The 17,109-nt window shown below is 39.3% G+C and overlaps 1 protein-coding gene across 12 annotated transcripts in view; it reads left to right on the top strand.

The window, feature by feature from the left end:
- ZNF280D (zinc finger protein 280D) overlaps positions 1 to 17,109 on the top strand; it is an 86,652-nt gene that overhangs the window by 41,997 nt on the left and 27,546 nt on the right. For all 12 annotated transcript variants that reach the window (XR_012656548.1, XR_012656553.1, XR_012656547.1 and 9 more), the window contains 4 exons: positions 8,558 to 8,725; positions 10,449 to 10,558; positions 12,147 to 12,376; positions 16,878 to 17,035. Coding sequence is in view for 5 of the 12 variants with exons in the window: in XM_032783088.2 (XP_032638979.1) it covers positions 8,558 to 8,725; positions 10,449 to 10,558; positions 12,147 to 12,376; positions 16,878 to 17,035 (666 nt within the window). In the remaining 7 variants the exon portion in view is untranslated. The remainder of the gene's footprint in view (positions 1 to 8,557; positions 8,726 to 10,448; positions 10,559 to 12,146; positions 12,377 to 16,877; positions 17,036 to 17,109) is intronic.

Consider the following 17,109-nt stretch of genomic DNA (forward strand, 5'->3'; position numbering starts at 1 on the left):
CCTAGTGGTAGTCACTGCCTACCTCAGGAAAAAGGAGTCATAATATTCCTTACCTTACGATTGCCTCCTGAAGGCCTCCACATTCGACGAGGCCCTCCGCTTCACACAAATCACCATCGAGTGCTTCCAATCCCTGGGCTGCAAAAAACGAAAACAAATCCACATTAAGTCCTACCCAGCACCTGGAGTTTATAGGAGCGAGCCTCGACTCCACAACCGGACTGGCATCTCTCCCCCAACCGATTCAATACCATAAAACTGCTGGCTACAAGACTTCGCAACAGCCCCCAGTCACCGCCCGAGACTGCCCCCAACTACTAGGGCACATGTCCTCGTGCACTTTCGTGGTCCAGAACGCACGTCTCCACATGAGGTGCTTCCAAGCTTGGCTGGCCACGGTTTACAAAACCAGAAGTGCACCTTCACTAAACAAACAAATTGGCCATACCTTAGCCGAGCTCAAAGACTCTCTATATGGTGGACAGTCCCCTACACCTCTTGTCGCGAGTTCCTCTTCCTCCAGACTCCCCCTCCCCCCCCAACTTGATGATGGCAAATGATGCATCCCTCACGGGCTGCGGGGGCCCACATCTTCTCACCAAAACAGTCCATGGGCTATGGTCTCCTTTCCGAGACTATCCCTGCACATAAACGTTCTAGAACTTCGAAAGCCTATACGAATCGCCCTGCCGCTGCTTCCTTCGCTAATCAAGAATCAGCATGTACGCAGAATGACAGACAACATAGCTGCATGTTCTACTACAACATACAAGGAGGGCTTGTTCCCACTCTTCTTTGCTCAGAGGCCATAAAAAACTCTGGAATTGGTGCCTTGCAAACCACATCCACATAATCAGCCATGCTTATTCTCCCAGGGTGATGAACACCACTGCTGATGAGTTAGCAGACGTCTTCCTTTGGAGGCACGAATGGGAGCTAAGACGAGGATCATTTACAAAATATCTCGAAACGTGGCGTCACCCAACATAGCATCTCGTTCGGCAACGCAAAAAACACGAAATGCCCTCAATTTGCCCAGGGGCGGGACTGGGCAAACACTCTACGTCGGAGACGCATTCATAGATCTTTGGCACTGGGCGATTCATTATGCTTTTCCCCAATACATTGCTCAACAAGGTCTCACTAAAGTACGAACGATTTGCCAGGTGTCTGTGATCGCACTCATGGCTGAGACAACTGTGGTTCCTCTCGCTCACCAGAATGTCAATCAACCACGATCGCCCTGCCTCTCATCCCGAACCTCTTATCATAGCAACACGCCGGCTTCTTCCCCCCATTCTCTCCTGCTTCCTCTCAAAGCCTGGTTACCTGCCATGGTTCTCCCAATGAGAACTAGACGGTTCCGACCAAGTTCAGAGGGTACTTCTACAGCAGAACACAAATCCCATCCGTACCACCTAATCTCCAAAAGTGAAACGATCACAAAATGTGCTGCAACAAACACTTCTCCTACCTCTGCACTCTTCCCTGCAATTTGATTCATCTATTGACATTAAAGCAATCCGACCTTTCCTTCAGCTCCATCGGTCCACTAGCTGGCCATCACAACTTTTCATGGGTACAAGTTGACAATACCTTGTGGTCTTCGCTCATCCCAGTCACCAAGCGTTTCCTGAAGGGACTCCAAACCCTATATTCCAGACATTAAGACATCTTACCCTCCATGGATCTCACTATTGTCCTGTTTTTACTTTTTCAAACCCTTTGCAGCCCTTAGCCACCTGCTCCTTTTGATGAAACAGCCTTTTGGTGGCCATTACTCGCCGACGGGCAGGCGAGATAGCATGCCCTTATGCACGATCCACCATATACGACTTCTTCTTCAAGGAAAAGCAAAGTTACTTTCCTCTCACACCCAAATATGTTCCTGAGAGAAGGTCAGCTTCATTTCACATCAATGAACCAATAACATCTGTACCAAACTTTCTTTCCAACAACCACATGCAAACTCCTTCGAAGCCACAGTGCACAAACACTTGATGTGCGCAGGGCCTTATCTTCTATTTGGACAGAAGCCAAACCCTTCAGAAACTCTCTAGACTCTTGTCTCCATCGCGGGAGCACTCCAAAGGCATGGCTATTCTACCCAGAGGCTATTCGAACTGGATCTCCGATTGCATACGACTCTGCTATCAGTAAAGAACATTACACCTCCAGCATTGATCAGAACACATTCCACTAGATCTGTATCTACCTCTGTAGCCTTCTTACATAAAGTACCATTGTCTGACATTTGTAGAGCAGCCACTTGGTCCTCCAAGCACACATTTGTCAAACACTTTGCCCTTACTCAGGGCCCTCTCTCTGACGCTTGATTAGGCAGGGTAATATTATCTACTGCATTCCTGCCAGACCCGAAGTCCCTACCTCCTTGAGATACACTGCTTCGAAGTCACCTAGAGTGGAGCACCCACAAGGACATCTCTCTCGAAGAAGAAGAGGAGGTTACTCACCTTGTGCAGTAACTGACGTTCTTCGAGATGAGTGTCCCTGTGGGTGCTCCACTACCCACCCTCCTCCCCTCTGCTTTGGAGTTGGGGTAGCCTCCGTTGTAGAGAAGGAACTGAGGGAACCGGCCGCGCATGCTCACTAGAGGTATACTCAGAGCGGGGACCAGGCTCTGAGCATGCGTGGCCGCTACGAGTACTGCTGCAGAAATCTCCGATCAAAGGTACAGGGGCACACCGACACCTGGAGTGGAGCACCCACAGGGACACTCATCTTGAAGAACGTCAGTTATTGCACAAGGTGAGTAACCTCCTTTTCTTTTTGCCCCTTTTGGAAACAAAAAGAGAGTGTAATAGAGTGAAATAAAATGTAGCAAGAAAAGCCTGCTGGAGAAAATTAAGGAACAGGCAAATAAAATTGCTAGGCTGAGAGGAATATTTACTGAGCAAAAGTAGGACTGAGCTGGATTCACTAAATTGAGAACCATGTGTGCAGTAGTAAGGACCTGAGAGCCAACACAAATAGGTAGTCAGTTTCATATCACATGTGAGCTCCATAAGACCAAAACCTTTAATGCAAGTGAGGGAAAGGCAGCAGGAAGTCTTTTGCATTCAAGCCTACCTGTTTGCCAAGAATACTAGAAAAATTCTGGCTCGCATATTTTCAGAAAACACAGTTAAAATCAAGCACACTGAGTACTTGATTATTTAGAAATATCAAGAGTTTTCATGTTAATTGATAAGAATTATTAACATTCACCTTTATCAGAAATAATCTTAGATAATTAAGCAAAAATCAGTTACTGAATGTAAATTGTTCAAGACCCAGAACAAGCTTAAAATAATCTTGTGTACTGATTGTTTTAATCTATTATGTGTGTGGGAGAAAAGGAGTAAATACTTTCCACTTGTTAAATGGAATAAGAGCACTTTGAATTTTTTTTTTAAATCTAGTATTGCATGTATTATCTACAGAATTGAATACTGGGATACTCAAGTTAGAATTTTTCATAGTAACAAATGCTGAAAATTAATAGTTTGGCTAAAATAGAAAATCTTGGTATAGACAAAAGTAAATACTTAATCATACCTGTTAAATTGAACACTTTATTCAACACCTGTCAGGTGTTGTGAATCTTTCTGAAGTGTTATTTTTTAATGTTAAAAATCTGTAGCCCAAAATAAAAACTGTAGGCTTAAGTCCTCTTTCACAGTGGTGTAAATTGCAACTCATTGTAGTCATTCAACTTTTACCAGTGTAAATTGGTCTGCGGGGAGGATTGGGCTGTGGGTGAGAGGTGTTGCACCAATATATGTATTTATTATCAAAAAGTGAGTAACTGTCCTGCTCAGGTGACTGTTGATCATTCAGATTTCACAAGCCTCTTAGTAACTACCTCTAACTACTTTATTCTCCAATTCAGAAAAGCAGTTGAGCACATGCTTAACTTTGAGCACAGAATTCAGTGGGATTTATGTGCTTAAATCGTCTCCTAAAGCTGGGCAATTGGCCCCATCCTGCAATCGCTTATAAATGTGCTTAACTTTGCTACTATGAGTAGTCTCATTGAAATAAAAGTTAAGCATGTGCGTCAGTGTTTGCAAGATTGAGACCATGTAAATTGGTGATTGTACTATAAAATTGCCTAGTTTTCAGATTGGCAACCAGTTTTACTGATTATTACACAGTGTTTGGAATTTCTTTGTTTAAAATAGCAGTTTTCACAGTATAACTGCAGCTGTTCTTCAATGTGCATTTGAATTCTGCTCTTATCTATTATTGTAAACAAATTCTCCTACTCTTAGGATGGCTATTCTAAAAGAGACAACTTAATAGAATTAACTTGACTCTTCTAATGTAAAACCACAGAAAACAATCCCACGCTAATTTGAGCATATGTATTCTCCTGCTGTTTGTGTCACTCCTAGTAACATAATTGGAGTTGCATGCAACCATGTGAGAATGTGCACCTTTGTAAATATGGAACAGAATTCTTAATGGTGTATATTTTCCTTGGAACAAATCAGAAGGTTTTTTTGTAATTCCTTACTGATAGGAAACATTACAAATTATATTAAAACTTGATTTTCCTCTGACACACGACTCTGAAAAAAATGGTATTTTATAGAAGGTTCCACTCAGTCAGTTCAACCTGAATAGTCAATTATACAAATACATCTCATAGTCACATCTACGGCATCCATTGTTGTTCACAGGCCCATTGCACAAGTACATTCAGTGGTACAGAAGAATACAAATTTTGTGCCAGCTCTACAACAGCCATTGCTAATCAACACACAGAAGGCCCAGCAAGAAGCTCACACACTTAGCAGTGCGTGTATAAGTAAACAAAAGCACTAAAGAAAGATAATACCCAATGAGTAGCCCAGATCTGATTTAGCAATTTTTAATTACCTTGGGCAAAAGTTGCATAAACTGAATGGGAAATGCATGTTTAACATGTTCACTTCAGAAAATGACTGGGTTTGAATCATTAGAAAGTATGACTGCAAAACATTTTTTTAAGTTGGTGAAGTATTATAAAAATCTGAGCTGAAAGTTAAGTACATCCTCATTTGTAAGGGGCATAATGAAGGCAGTTTCAGTAGGCATTAGGATCTTTGTATTGGAGAAACAAGTTGGCTGAGGTAATATCTTTTATTGGTTCAAGTTCTGTTGGTGAAGAAGACAATTTTTCAGGCTTATAGAGCTGAAGAAGATCTCTATTTAAGCTCAAAAGCTTCTCTCCCTCACAAACAGAGGTTGGTCCAGTAAAAGATATTCTCTCACCCACAACGTCTCTAATATTCTGGCGCTGACATGGCTACAACAATACTACATACAATTTTTGTACTGGCATCCACACAACATTCACAATAACTTCAACAAAACAAGTTATTACAACAGAGGGTTTCTTGTACAACTGATAATGAATGTGAGTCACAGTTGCAATTTAGGTAGGTGTTGCCATGTTAAGTCCTAGTTTTCATTTTTTGCAAAAAAGTGAGCTCTTTAACAATTCTCCAGGAGATCAGCTATCTTTTTGTTGTTTGTAAGGAAAGGTAAGGCAGATTCTCAGTTCCAGTCAAGAAGTGCTGAATGCAATTGGAGAGTGGAGAAGGGAGTGCACAGGACCTATTTTCTATTCTCACCCTGCATGCCCACTTCAGGAGTGGTGCTGTTGTTGATCCAGTCCCCAATATAGACTACAGAAGTCTGAAAGCTGGTGTCTAATTTATTGGTAGTTCCCAGTGGTCCTCAGGAACTGTCCTGGCAGCCAGGAACACACTACTGGCATGTAGGGATTTCCCCGCCATGCCTTCTGTTACCTGGTTTCACCACTGCATTGAGTGGGTGATATTGGATGATTCTCCTATGCAGGGGAAATCATCCAGTGCCAGATATGCTGGCTTTAGGGCAATTTGGCACTGGAAAAAAGACACACAGCTTTTCTAATGGATCTAATCAGGCCATTGATATACATGTATTTGAAAGTTGTTTTTAATATTTTGCATTTTTATAGGTCACTAGCAAACTGTTGCTTCTAATTCCCCGCCAATCTTTTGGAAGCTATTTCAGTTCTTTTTCCTTCAAATGGCAAATGAGAATTACCATTTTCTGGATAGTTGGGAATTATATACAACGCAACTTTCATTTTATATAAATGGTACAAATCGGGTTATATTATAACCAAGAAATAAGTTTATTAACTATAAAAGATGAATTTTGAGTGGTTAAAGGGGTAGCAAACAGAACAAAGCAGATTATTAAGTAAATAAAACAAAACTGTAACGATGCTGGTTCTGGAGGGACCTAACTGAGAGTGACAATTCAGGACAAATTGCTTAAAGCAGGGCAGTTACAGCCCAAGGCTGGCGTTTTTCCACCTCTAAGGCAAACCAAACCAGCCGGACAAAGAGGACTTTGATCTCATCCCACTGGCTAACCACAAGATACACAAGCAATTCCCTTAGACACTCCAGTTTTCCCGTATCACCACCAGTACCACTCATTATGGGGACAAATGGTTATGAAAACCAATACCCCAGTAAAACAAAAAAGGTTCTCTCAATCCCAAAGGACTGAGTCCCAGATCCAGCTCAATATATAAATCAGATCTTACCCACAAATCACACTGTTGCCAGTCCTTTAGAATCTAAAATCTAAAGTTTATTCATAAAAGGAAAAAGATATAGATGAGAGCAAGAATTGGTTAAATAGAATCCATTACATACAGTAATGGCAAAGTTCTTGGTTCAGGCTTGTAGCAGCGATAGAATAAACTGCAGGTTCAAATCAAGTCTCTGGAATACATCCACAGCTGGGATGGGTCATCAGTCCTTTGTGTAGAGCTTCTGTTCCTAGCAAAGTCCCTCCAGAGGTAAGAAGCAGGACTGAAGACAAGATGGAGATGAGGCATCAGCCTTTTATAGGCTTTTCCAAGGTGTAAGAACCCCTCTTTGTTCTTACTGTGGAAAATTACAGCAAAATGGGGTCTGGAGTCACATGGGCAATCCCTGCACACTTCACTGAGTTACAAGGTGTATCTGCCTTCTCACAATGGGTCAGTTATATAGCTGATGGTCCTTAATGGGCCATCAAGCAGGCTAGGCAGAGCCAACACCAACTTGTCTGGGGTGTTTCCCAGAAGCATAGCATAAGTTTGAAATACAGACAGTATAGAGCCAATATTCATAACATCAACTACAAAATTGATACACACCTATGGACAACATAATCATAATCAGCAAACCATAACCTTGTCTTAGACACTTCATTTGACCCCCTTTATACAAGATTTGGTGCCACTGCAGTACTTTGATTGCAATGATGTTCAAATCAATAATGTGACACATGCAAACTGAGCTTTTGGCATCTTAGAGACTAACAGATTTATTTGTTAGTCTCTAAGGTGCCACAAGTACTCCTGTTCTTTTTGTGGATACAGACTAACATGGCTGCTACTTTGAAAACTGAGCTTGTTTCACTAAAAAATTGGTTACAAATAGTAATTTATCATCCTAGATACTGTTGCAGGCAGATTACAGAAAGTCTTGAAAGGCATCTGCACTGGTCTCCAGCTTGGTGGTATTACTCACCAGCTAGACGCCCTTCCAGCTAGGGCTCAGCCCTTCTCCCCAGAGTTCAGTTCTTGCTTCCAGGGGGTTTTCAGTGCCTCTTTGGGTGTGGAGGCAGAGGAGAACCACAATGATGTCATTTCCCTGCCTTCTTTAGCTCTTATGTATGGCAGGAACCCTTTCTCTCCCACTGGCTTTCTAAGGGGTAGGTCCAGTACCAGGTGACTGAGACCCATGTCTCTGCAGAGCTGTGGCAGCCATTATTTATAAGCTATCTGGAGTGTCCACAGGAAGACTAAGGTCTTTCACAATCCATTGTCATTGCTAATAGGCCATTAGCCCTTCCTGGCTTTTCCATTGTTGTACCTAAAGGACGACTGGGGGTGACACCCAAAGTAACTCATTTGAAATACAGATACATATTCCTAACTTCAGATATAGAAATGATAAAAGCGTACAAATTGGATAATCACATTCAGTAAATCATAACCTTTCCAGTGATATCTTACATGAGCCATCTTGCATAAAGTATATCTCAGTTATATTCATATCATAAACATATTTTCATAAATAATATGGAGTGAAACATCAAATACATAAACTGAAACTGAATGCTAAGTGAAAGAGAGAGATTCTCTTGAAGAGAAGAATGAAAAGGCACTTCCAAATGGTATGCATTGGAGTGACTAATGCTATAGCCATCTGTGGTTAGGCACGCAAATTAGGCCTGTGCTAGATGAAGAGGGATCAGAAAGACCAGGCTTTTTAGGTAGGCTGCAACAAATATATGAGGGGGCTGCAGTCTATTTTCTTACTCATTCACATCACATTGACTTCAAAGTATCGATGGTTGGCTGAACCAAACATAATTTTCCTAATTTATAAACGGCTTATTGGGTAGAGGAGATTTTAATAACTATTATTTGTTTAGACGTGTTTGTCCATTTATCAGTAAGAGATTGGTAATATACTATGAAAAAACTGAGGTTCTTTAATTTAAACTGCTATAGGTCTGAATGAGAGTGGTCTTGTGTCTAAGCGTCCAGCTACTTCGGAAGTCAACAGTGTTACTCCAAAAAAGACCAAGCCTAATGAGGTTGGTGCTGGAAGCAATTCAGCTGTATCACCTTCAGTTAAATCTCCAACAGTAACACCATCACAAAATGTTACTTCAAAAGGTAGGGTAGATTAAATGGTCTAGCTGTTAAATCCATGTATCTGTTCCATGGAAAAAGCTAGCACTAGTGCAGTGTTAAAGTTGAACGATCAACACTCAAGTTACGTCAGAGTTAACTCTACAGCTCTGCCTGCCCCTTGTGCATATGCCTTAAAATATGTTCTCTTCTTATATAAAGAGGTATTTTTTTAATACTCTATATAATACACACTGGAGCCTTACAAATGTTACAATATATTTAGTCTTCAGACGTGGTTGTTTGAGTCTCATTGATCTCTATAAAGCAAGCCAAGAATAAAGTTAACTGGTTCAGTAGTTGTGAAAATAAGAATATTTAGAGTTCAGTGGCCCAGAGTTAAATCACATTGCCTTAGAATCTATATATAAAAAACTGAATAGCAAATTAGTACCTTTTTCGAAGATTAATAACCAAGATTGCAAGGATTCTCTGAGTGCAGAATTTCCTGTTTGGAGCCACAACTGCAGAAATCCCCTCCGCAAAGAAAAAATCCTTTTATAGCAATTTTGTTGATTTAGTTTGAAATAGCTTCTTTTTTTGTGCTCTGATAGGCCTTCCCCTTCTACGATAGGAGAGGAATTCTAGCTATTTTAGATTAGCATATTCATTAAAACAATTCAGCAAAACCTACATGAGTTTATGAAATGTTTCAGTTGACCCAATTCTTAATTTTACCCCCGCCTCCCGGCCAAAAATGAATAATGTTGCCCAGTTCTTCTTATAAGGTGGTGCATTGACTGTTGTGACCTTTGATGATAGTCTGGCAGATTACAGCTGATCTCAAATAGTTCATATGTATTCTTTAAAAAAAAACAAAAAAACCCAACCCTCTCCTGTGTTTATTATTCCTTTTGTCTAAACTGCTTACCTAGATAGGACTGTATGCCAAAGAAAGAACTTCATCTACAGAGGCAACTGGCTTTGATTTTGGCAGCTCCAAGAGCACTTAAGCCCAGATATAAGCAATATTCACTAAAGATGAGCTATTCCAACATTTAAATACAAACTGATTAGCAGGTGGCAAACAATTTTTATGTTAATAAGAGAAAACACTGTTCTCTCATGAATGTGGGTCTAGGTGCCTGAGATACCTATTTATTCTCCATGAACCTCAAAGACATCTTAGATCAGCACAAATGATGCAGCTGAATAAGCTTAGGTTCCAACTACCTGGCAGAGAGAACAATACTCTCATCGCTGATCGCCAAGTCATGTAGCTCCTTTCCAGAAGTGGTCAGACTAAATCCTGTCCTGTTGATTTTGAGATCACATTCCTCCAAGAATTGAATTGCTGCTTTCAAAATGAAAACAAAAATTCTAAAATCACGCTGCATAAGGACCTTCGATAGGTAGATCATCTATCTCTTGTTATCTCTTCCACTCTTGGAGTATTCTAAAATCACGCTGCATAAGGACCTTAGATAAGTAGATCATGTATCTCTTGTTATCTCTTCCACTCTTGGAGTATTTTTAGACATACAGTAATATTGTGTGCAAGTTGTCACCAAAAAGAATTTGGAAATAAAAGAGTAATTATAATGGCAGTTGGAATTCAATCTTTAATTGCAGCCACCACTTTCACCTAAGTTGTAATAGATTTCATTTTAAACCATGTGTTTTTCTGGACTTCTGAAACTTTTTGTCATAATTACTCTTGTGATGGACTGTAACTTTGGAGTCCTAACGTACACTTCACTTTTTACAGGTACTAATACTACATCAAGCAATGTTAAAAATGGAGCACCTTTTCCACGAGCTTGTCCAAAATGCAATATTCACTTCAATCTTATGGATCCTTTAAAAAATCACATGAAGGTAAAAGTTTTCTATATTTGTAAAAAGTAATTATAAACATTTTGGGATTAAGCAAAGTTGCAAAACGGGTCACATTTTTATGACAAGTTACAGATATTCTGCACTCTGGATATTTTCATCATGGGCCCATTCTCTGAGGTGCTGAATGTATTTCACACCCATGAGCAAAGAAGAATGAAAAAGAAATTAGTAAAATGAGATTAATTTTCACCTGTTTTTTCATTGTTCCTGGTCCTTTTGAAAAGTACACACTTGCTTTGTCATGAGTAAATAAAAACCTCATAGGATGTGTAGCCCAGTTCTATGAGGGTCTTAGCACCTCATGTATAGTGTTGATGATCCTCAGCTCTCATGCAACAGGAGTTCAGGCTCTTGAAGAATTGAACCCTAAATGCCTACGAATTACTGTTTGTACAGGTAAAATATGATCCCCTTCATGGGCCAGGAACAGTGCAAAATAAAAAAGATGCTGTTTACAAAAGAGAGAAAATGCCTCTTTTCCTCTCCTCCTCGCAGAAATGTATAGATATTCAATTGCACCTTTTCAGTTTTGATCCATTCGTGATCATTTTGTTAGAGGAAAGTTAACTTCATTTGGAGAATTTAGTGCTGAAAGATACTGTTGAAGAAAGTGAGTTTGTTTGGTTTTATTAACTTACACATTTTTATAAATAAAATACATCTTCAGTTAACCTAGTGGGATAAATATATCAAGGACTGTCATTTCACCTACAACAGGAAATAAGCTTATCACAAACTGGGGTCAGAGAAGTTAGCACTACGCAGCAAAGCATGTTGTTTAGCAAAAGTTGTCCTTGGAAGCATTCCAAATTTGTTTCCTGTTGGACAGCAGTATAGCACCTTCTATCTGAAGAACTCAAAAGTTCTTTCTAAACATTAAGTTTTGCAATACTTCTGTTAGCTATGTAAACATTATCTCTATTTTAGATAGGGAAGCAGAGGCCATGGATGGTAGATGACTTTCCATATTCTAAATTCATTCATGGAGCTGGGAAAGAACTTTGATGTCTTTATTATCAATTATCTGCTCTAATCAATTCAGCACATTGGTGTTTTATATATACAGATATTTTTAAGAGACAGTCAAATTTTAAAAAAATAAATACAGCTTTCCTTATAGTTGTCAACAAATTCATGCTTACAAATATTTTGTTTAACAAAGCAACTGTTTTACTCAGCTTAAATTTAAGGTTAGGAGGGAGAATAGTTTTCTAATTAATAAAATGAAGATTGGAGAAATTTGAATTGTGCTATACATTTCAGAATATTTTTTAATCAACATATAAAACAAGGTAGTAATTCTGACTTGTAGTTTATAGTAGTCATATTAACATAAAAGAAAAAACCCTTTGTTGGTATTTTAAAATACTCGGTGTTTAATTATCTAAATCCTATCCTTACGTATTTTTGTATTTGCAGTAACACAAGAGCAGATACTATCCAGAATAGACATAGATGTAAGAGCAAGTGAAAACATGTCCCAAAGTAATGGAAATAGAAATGCAGGTATAGCAAGGATAGCATTTTTAGTGCAATTTGATAACTTAGACTTGTGTCTCTTTTTCAGTATTGTTGTCCAGATATGGTAAATAACTTCTTTCTGGGAATGTCCAAAACAGAATGTTCAAATACACCAAGTAAGACTGCTGAATCTGAGAAAGGAAAATTAATCATGTTAGTTAATGACTTCTATTATGGAAAGCATGAAGGTGATGTCCAGCGGGTACAACAGGAACAGAAGACTCATACAACTTTTAAGTGCTTCAGCTGTTTGAAAGTTCTTAAAAATAACATAAGGTATCTAAACATTCACTTCTATAACTGCTCGATACTACACATTAGTAACAAAAACAAAATTAAAAGTCACATAGTCACAATTGTATCTGGAATGTAAAGATGCCAGTACGTCCCTCGGCCCACACCACTTCCAGCAGCTCCCATTGGCCTGGAGCAGCAAACCGCGGCCAGTGGGAGCTGCAATCGCCTGGACCTGCGGACGGGGCAGGTAAACAAATTGACCTGACCCGCCTGGGGCTTTCCCTACACAAGTGGCATCCCAAGTTTGGGAAACACTGCTATAAAGTTATTTCAGTGTAAAGTAAAGCTTAATTCATTTTTCACTACATGTGTATGTTTGGAACAAATTAGAATGGCTAATTTTAATACTTCCAAGATAAAGAGTATTGTATGCTTTAATGAGTCTGGTTGTGGTAGTATGGAAGTTGTAAGAGCAACACATTACCTTTTTACAATGTGCCATCCAGATTGATGACGTTAACAGTAGATTTCAGTATAATTCCCTTTAGGGGTCCACGATGAGTAATTGGTAGTGATGTATCCAATATACAAACTGTTCTTTTGATGGAATAACTTTACTTTCAAATGCAACAAAAAGCTTTCATAAGCTGTTTCAATAGGTAAGCAAGTTTGTATCACAGTTGCTTTGGCAGCTAAGGTCATAGTTCTTTTTCATAAGAGGCCTGTAACGGAAGCTGATGTAGCAAAATGTAAAACTGAAAAATGGACTGGGCCTTCAAAGGGTATAGTCTGCAAGTTTAAAATGAACAGGCTTGTGATAATATTAAACCCATATTGTTAAATAAAACAAAAGGTTCTTATAAATGCAGGCATTAAAATTGCTATTGTACACACTTAAAAGCTAACTCACAAATAAAACTACTAGTAATTTATCTTTTAAGCAGCTGGAAAATATTGTATGCTGTCAGACCTTCAAAGGGTTTGCTCTCATGATTTGATAGTTGCTGTTGGCTGTGGCATTTCCTTCCTTTCATTTATCTTTAAAAACTGTAAACAGTATTTGATGTGGGTTGAAGAAAGCTGTTTGTTTTTTTCTGTACATAATAGTTTTACTATGAAAATAAGAGCCTCTTTTAGCTCATCTTGGAAATAGTCTATAAGTGGTATTACATATAAGAATATTTTCATTTTAAAAAGATATTGTTAGTTTATAATATTTAATACTTTGTTTAGTTGATTTACAGTATTTGACTTACCAATAAACTTAATTGGTGACAAAATATTTTAGTAGATTATTTTCTTTTAAGTGAACATATTGGGTCTCTTACGAAGATACACTAGCTAATGGATTCCTCTTCTTGGGGCTTGTACTTCTATCATGAAACAGTCTAACATTCCCTTAGCTCTCAAAGTTACTTGGTCCTCAGAGGTACTGGTAGCTGTGCCCTCCAATCACCAGTATTCAGGCCTCTCTAGACTCTTCCTAGTCATCATTCTGATCAGTCAAGGAAGTATCCTGTCACTGCCGACTCACTCTGTTGCTGACTGCTACTCTCCTTATTATCTCTTGATTCATGTTAAAATCAGAAGTTGCCAATATTCTTTTGTTGACTCTGTCCTGTAACCCTTCGTTATTCCTTATTACATTTTCTGTTTTAATAATTGATTTATGTGACCATAGTGCCTAAACCACAATCAAGCCTTCTTGTTATTTGTATTACTGTTGTACAGGTCTAAAGAGTGCTGCCTTGACATTGACTTTCTAGTTGGTCAAAAATGCAGCTAATTTCCTGAAGTTGCATAGCTAAAGCACCAGAAACCTTCACCTTCTGTAGACTCTGGTGGACATGATGTCAGATGACATTAATGTTGTAGCCCAGCTACTCTTCTATAGGATCTGTTGGATTGGTGCCTTAAGAAATTTCCCCTTACCGCTTTGTGGATGAGCCATTGGTATGAAGGGAGTCTCTGTTTCAGAGCATGCTGGTGCCATCATCAAACATATGGGTGTGCCACATCCATAGGCAAGCTTTTCCAGTGATTAACAATTCTCACTGTAATTTGCATTTTACAATCTAATCAGAATTTATCTATCTTATGTTTCCAGCCATGGGATCTTGTTATGCCTTTATCTGCTAGATTAAAGAGCACTGTAGAAATCTTCTCCCCTTATATGTTGTTATAGACTATAATCAAGTCATCTCTTAACCTTTTCTTGGATAGACTACGTAGATTGATCTTCTTTAATCTTTTACTGTAATACAGATTTTCCAGACCTTGAATCTTTCTTGTAGCTCTTTTCTGACCCCTTTCCATCGTGTCAACATCCATTTTCAAGTGTGGTCCAGAGCGAGGCACAGTATTTTAGTAATGGGCTCATGCAAGTATTATCCATTAGTAATATCACCTACCGATTTCTACTCAATATTCCCCTGCTTATACATCCAAGGATCTTGTTAGCGGTCTTAACCACCACATCACACTGGGAGGTCATGTTCAATTGATTATGCATCATGATGATTTTTCAGAGACAGGCATTCCAAAATACATTCCCCTGTGTGTAAGGGTATGTCTATACTACAGGGCTATTCCAATTTTACAGAAACCGTTTTTTAAAACAGATTGTATAAAGTCGAGTACACGTGGCCACACTAAGCACATTAATTCGGCAATGTGCGTCCATATATCAAGGCTAGCATCGATTTCTGGAGCGTTGCACTGTGGGATACCGCCCAGAGGCCAATACCGTTGAATTGCAGCCACACTAACCCTAATCCGACATGGCAATACTGATTTCAGCGCTACTCCCCTCGTCGAGGAGGATTACAGATATCGGTATTAAGAGTCCTTTATATCGATATTAAGGGTTTAGTTGTGTGGACGGGTGCAGGGTTAATTCGGTTTAACGCTGCTAAATTCGGTATAAACACGTAGTGTAGACCAGGCCTTAGTGTGACCTATATTTTTTTGTTTATAGATGTGACCTTGCATTTGGCTGTATTAAAACACATTGTTCAGGTGAGACCATCTTATGAAGTGATCTAGCTCACTCTGTAGAACTGACCTGTCCTTGTCATTATTTACCACACTTCTAGTTTTTGCACACTTCACCCTCAATGACTAGCTGGTCTCCTCAGTATTCCTCGTGTAGGAAGTCTCCTACAGTAGAGTTTTGTGAAGGGCCGTGAAAGAATAAAAAGGAGGCACAGTAGAACCTCAGAGTTACGAACAGCTCAGGAATGCAGATTGTTCCTAACTCTGAACGCTGACTTAATACAGCTTTTAAACTTTACTATGCAGAAGAAAAATGCTGCTCCCCTCCTTTTTTTAGTAGTTTACGTTTAACACAGTGCTGTACTGTATTTGCTTTTTGCGGGGGAAAGAAGGGTGTCTGCTGCTGCCTGATTGTGTACTTCTGGTTCCAAATGAATGTGTGATTGACTGGTCGGTTCGTAACTCTGGTGTTCATAACTCTGAGATTCTATTGTATGTATAAAGAATAACATGCCAACCCTCCTCCCTGTACTTTCAAGCTGATCTCTAAATAAAACTCCTGAAAGTAGAAAGGAATTCAGGGGGATGGGATGGTTCTGTTCAGTGACTTTTACTTTTGGTTTGTGGAATGTGGGCTTTGAGGGGCATGCACATGGCCCCCCTATTACTCCACAAGGTTTCATTACAGCATACTCAGGGACATGGCTCCTACAATATGCCTGTGTGGAGGGAATCCCTTATATAAGATATAGTCTCCCTGTGCTCCTTTGCAGGGCCTCTGCCCTGTCCTTGTTTCAGTCACTCTTTAAAACCCACTTCTGCTACGTTGCTTGGAGTGAATTGAGTTGACTTGTGTAAAGATTGTTTATTTTGTTTTATTTGTTTCCCTTCATTAGATTATAAACTCTTTGTAGCAGGGACTGTCCTTTCATGAAATTTGGAAAGCATCCTGCATGTTGTTACATGCAGTGTTGTTGTTGTATTGGTACCAAGATATTAGCGAGACAAGGTGGGTGAGGTTATATCTTTTATTGCACCAACTTCTGAAAGAAACATACTTTCAAGCTTACAAAGAGCTCTTCTTCAGATTACCTTCAGGTATGGGGGCCTGACAGTGACCTGAAGAAGAGCTCTTTGTCAGCTTGAGAGTATGTTTCTCTCACCAACAGAAGTTGGTCCAATAAAAGGTATTACCTCACCCACCTTGTCCCTCTGACATGGTCTGGCATGACTGTAAGCAAACATGGCATAATACTATAGGCTCCCTATAGTGAAGAGTATATTTGAGATGATAGCGCATTTTTAATTTAACATTCAAGATATCTTTCGGTTAATCTGTTGATATGTTTGGTTTTTTTATTTGTATCTTCCATTTATGAAATTTTTGACAGTTTAGAAATCATAAGAACCATAAGTCTCGTTACAATTCACTTGAAAAGTGCTCCTATTCAACAGTGTTGTCCACTTTACATACTTCATGTCAAATTTGTCATGTATGTTTTTTTGTTTAAACTTAGCTTGTGCACCTGTTCTCTATCTTTAATAGGTTTATGAACCACATGAAACACCACTTAGAGCTTGAGAAGCAGAGCAGTGAAAGTTGGGAAAGCCACACCACCTGCCAGCACTGTTATCGTCAGTTTCCCACACCTTTCCAGCTGCAATGCCACATTGAAAGTACACACACCCCTTATGAATCATCTAGTAAGTTTGTTCTCTTTGTGTTTAATCATTGTGTTCCTACAATTTTAGCTATTTGCTGATTTGTAACTTGCAAA

This window comes from Chelonoidis abingdonii, chromosome 9 (assembly GCF_003597395.2).
Source record: "Chelonoidis abingdonii isolate Lonesome George chromosome 9, CheloAbing_2.0, whole genome shotgun sequence".
In the NCBI taxonomy this organism is placed as follows: Eukaryota; Metazoa; Chordata; order Testudines; family Testudinidae; genus Chelonoidis; species Chelonoidis abingdonii.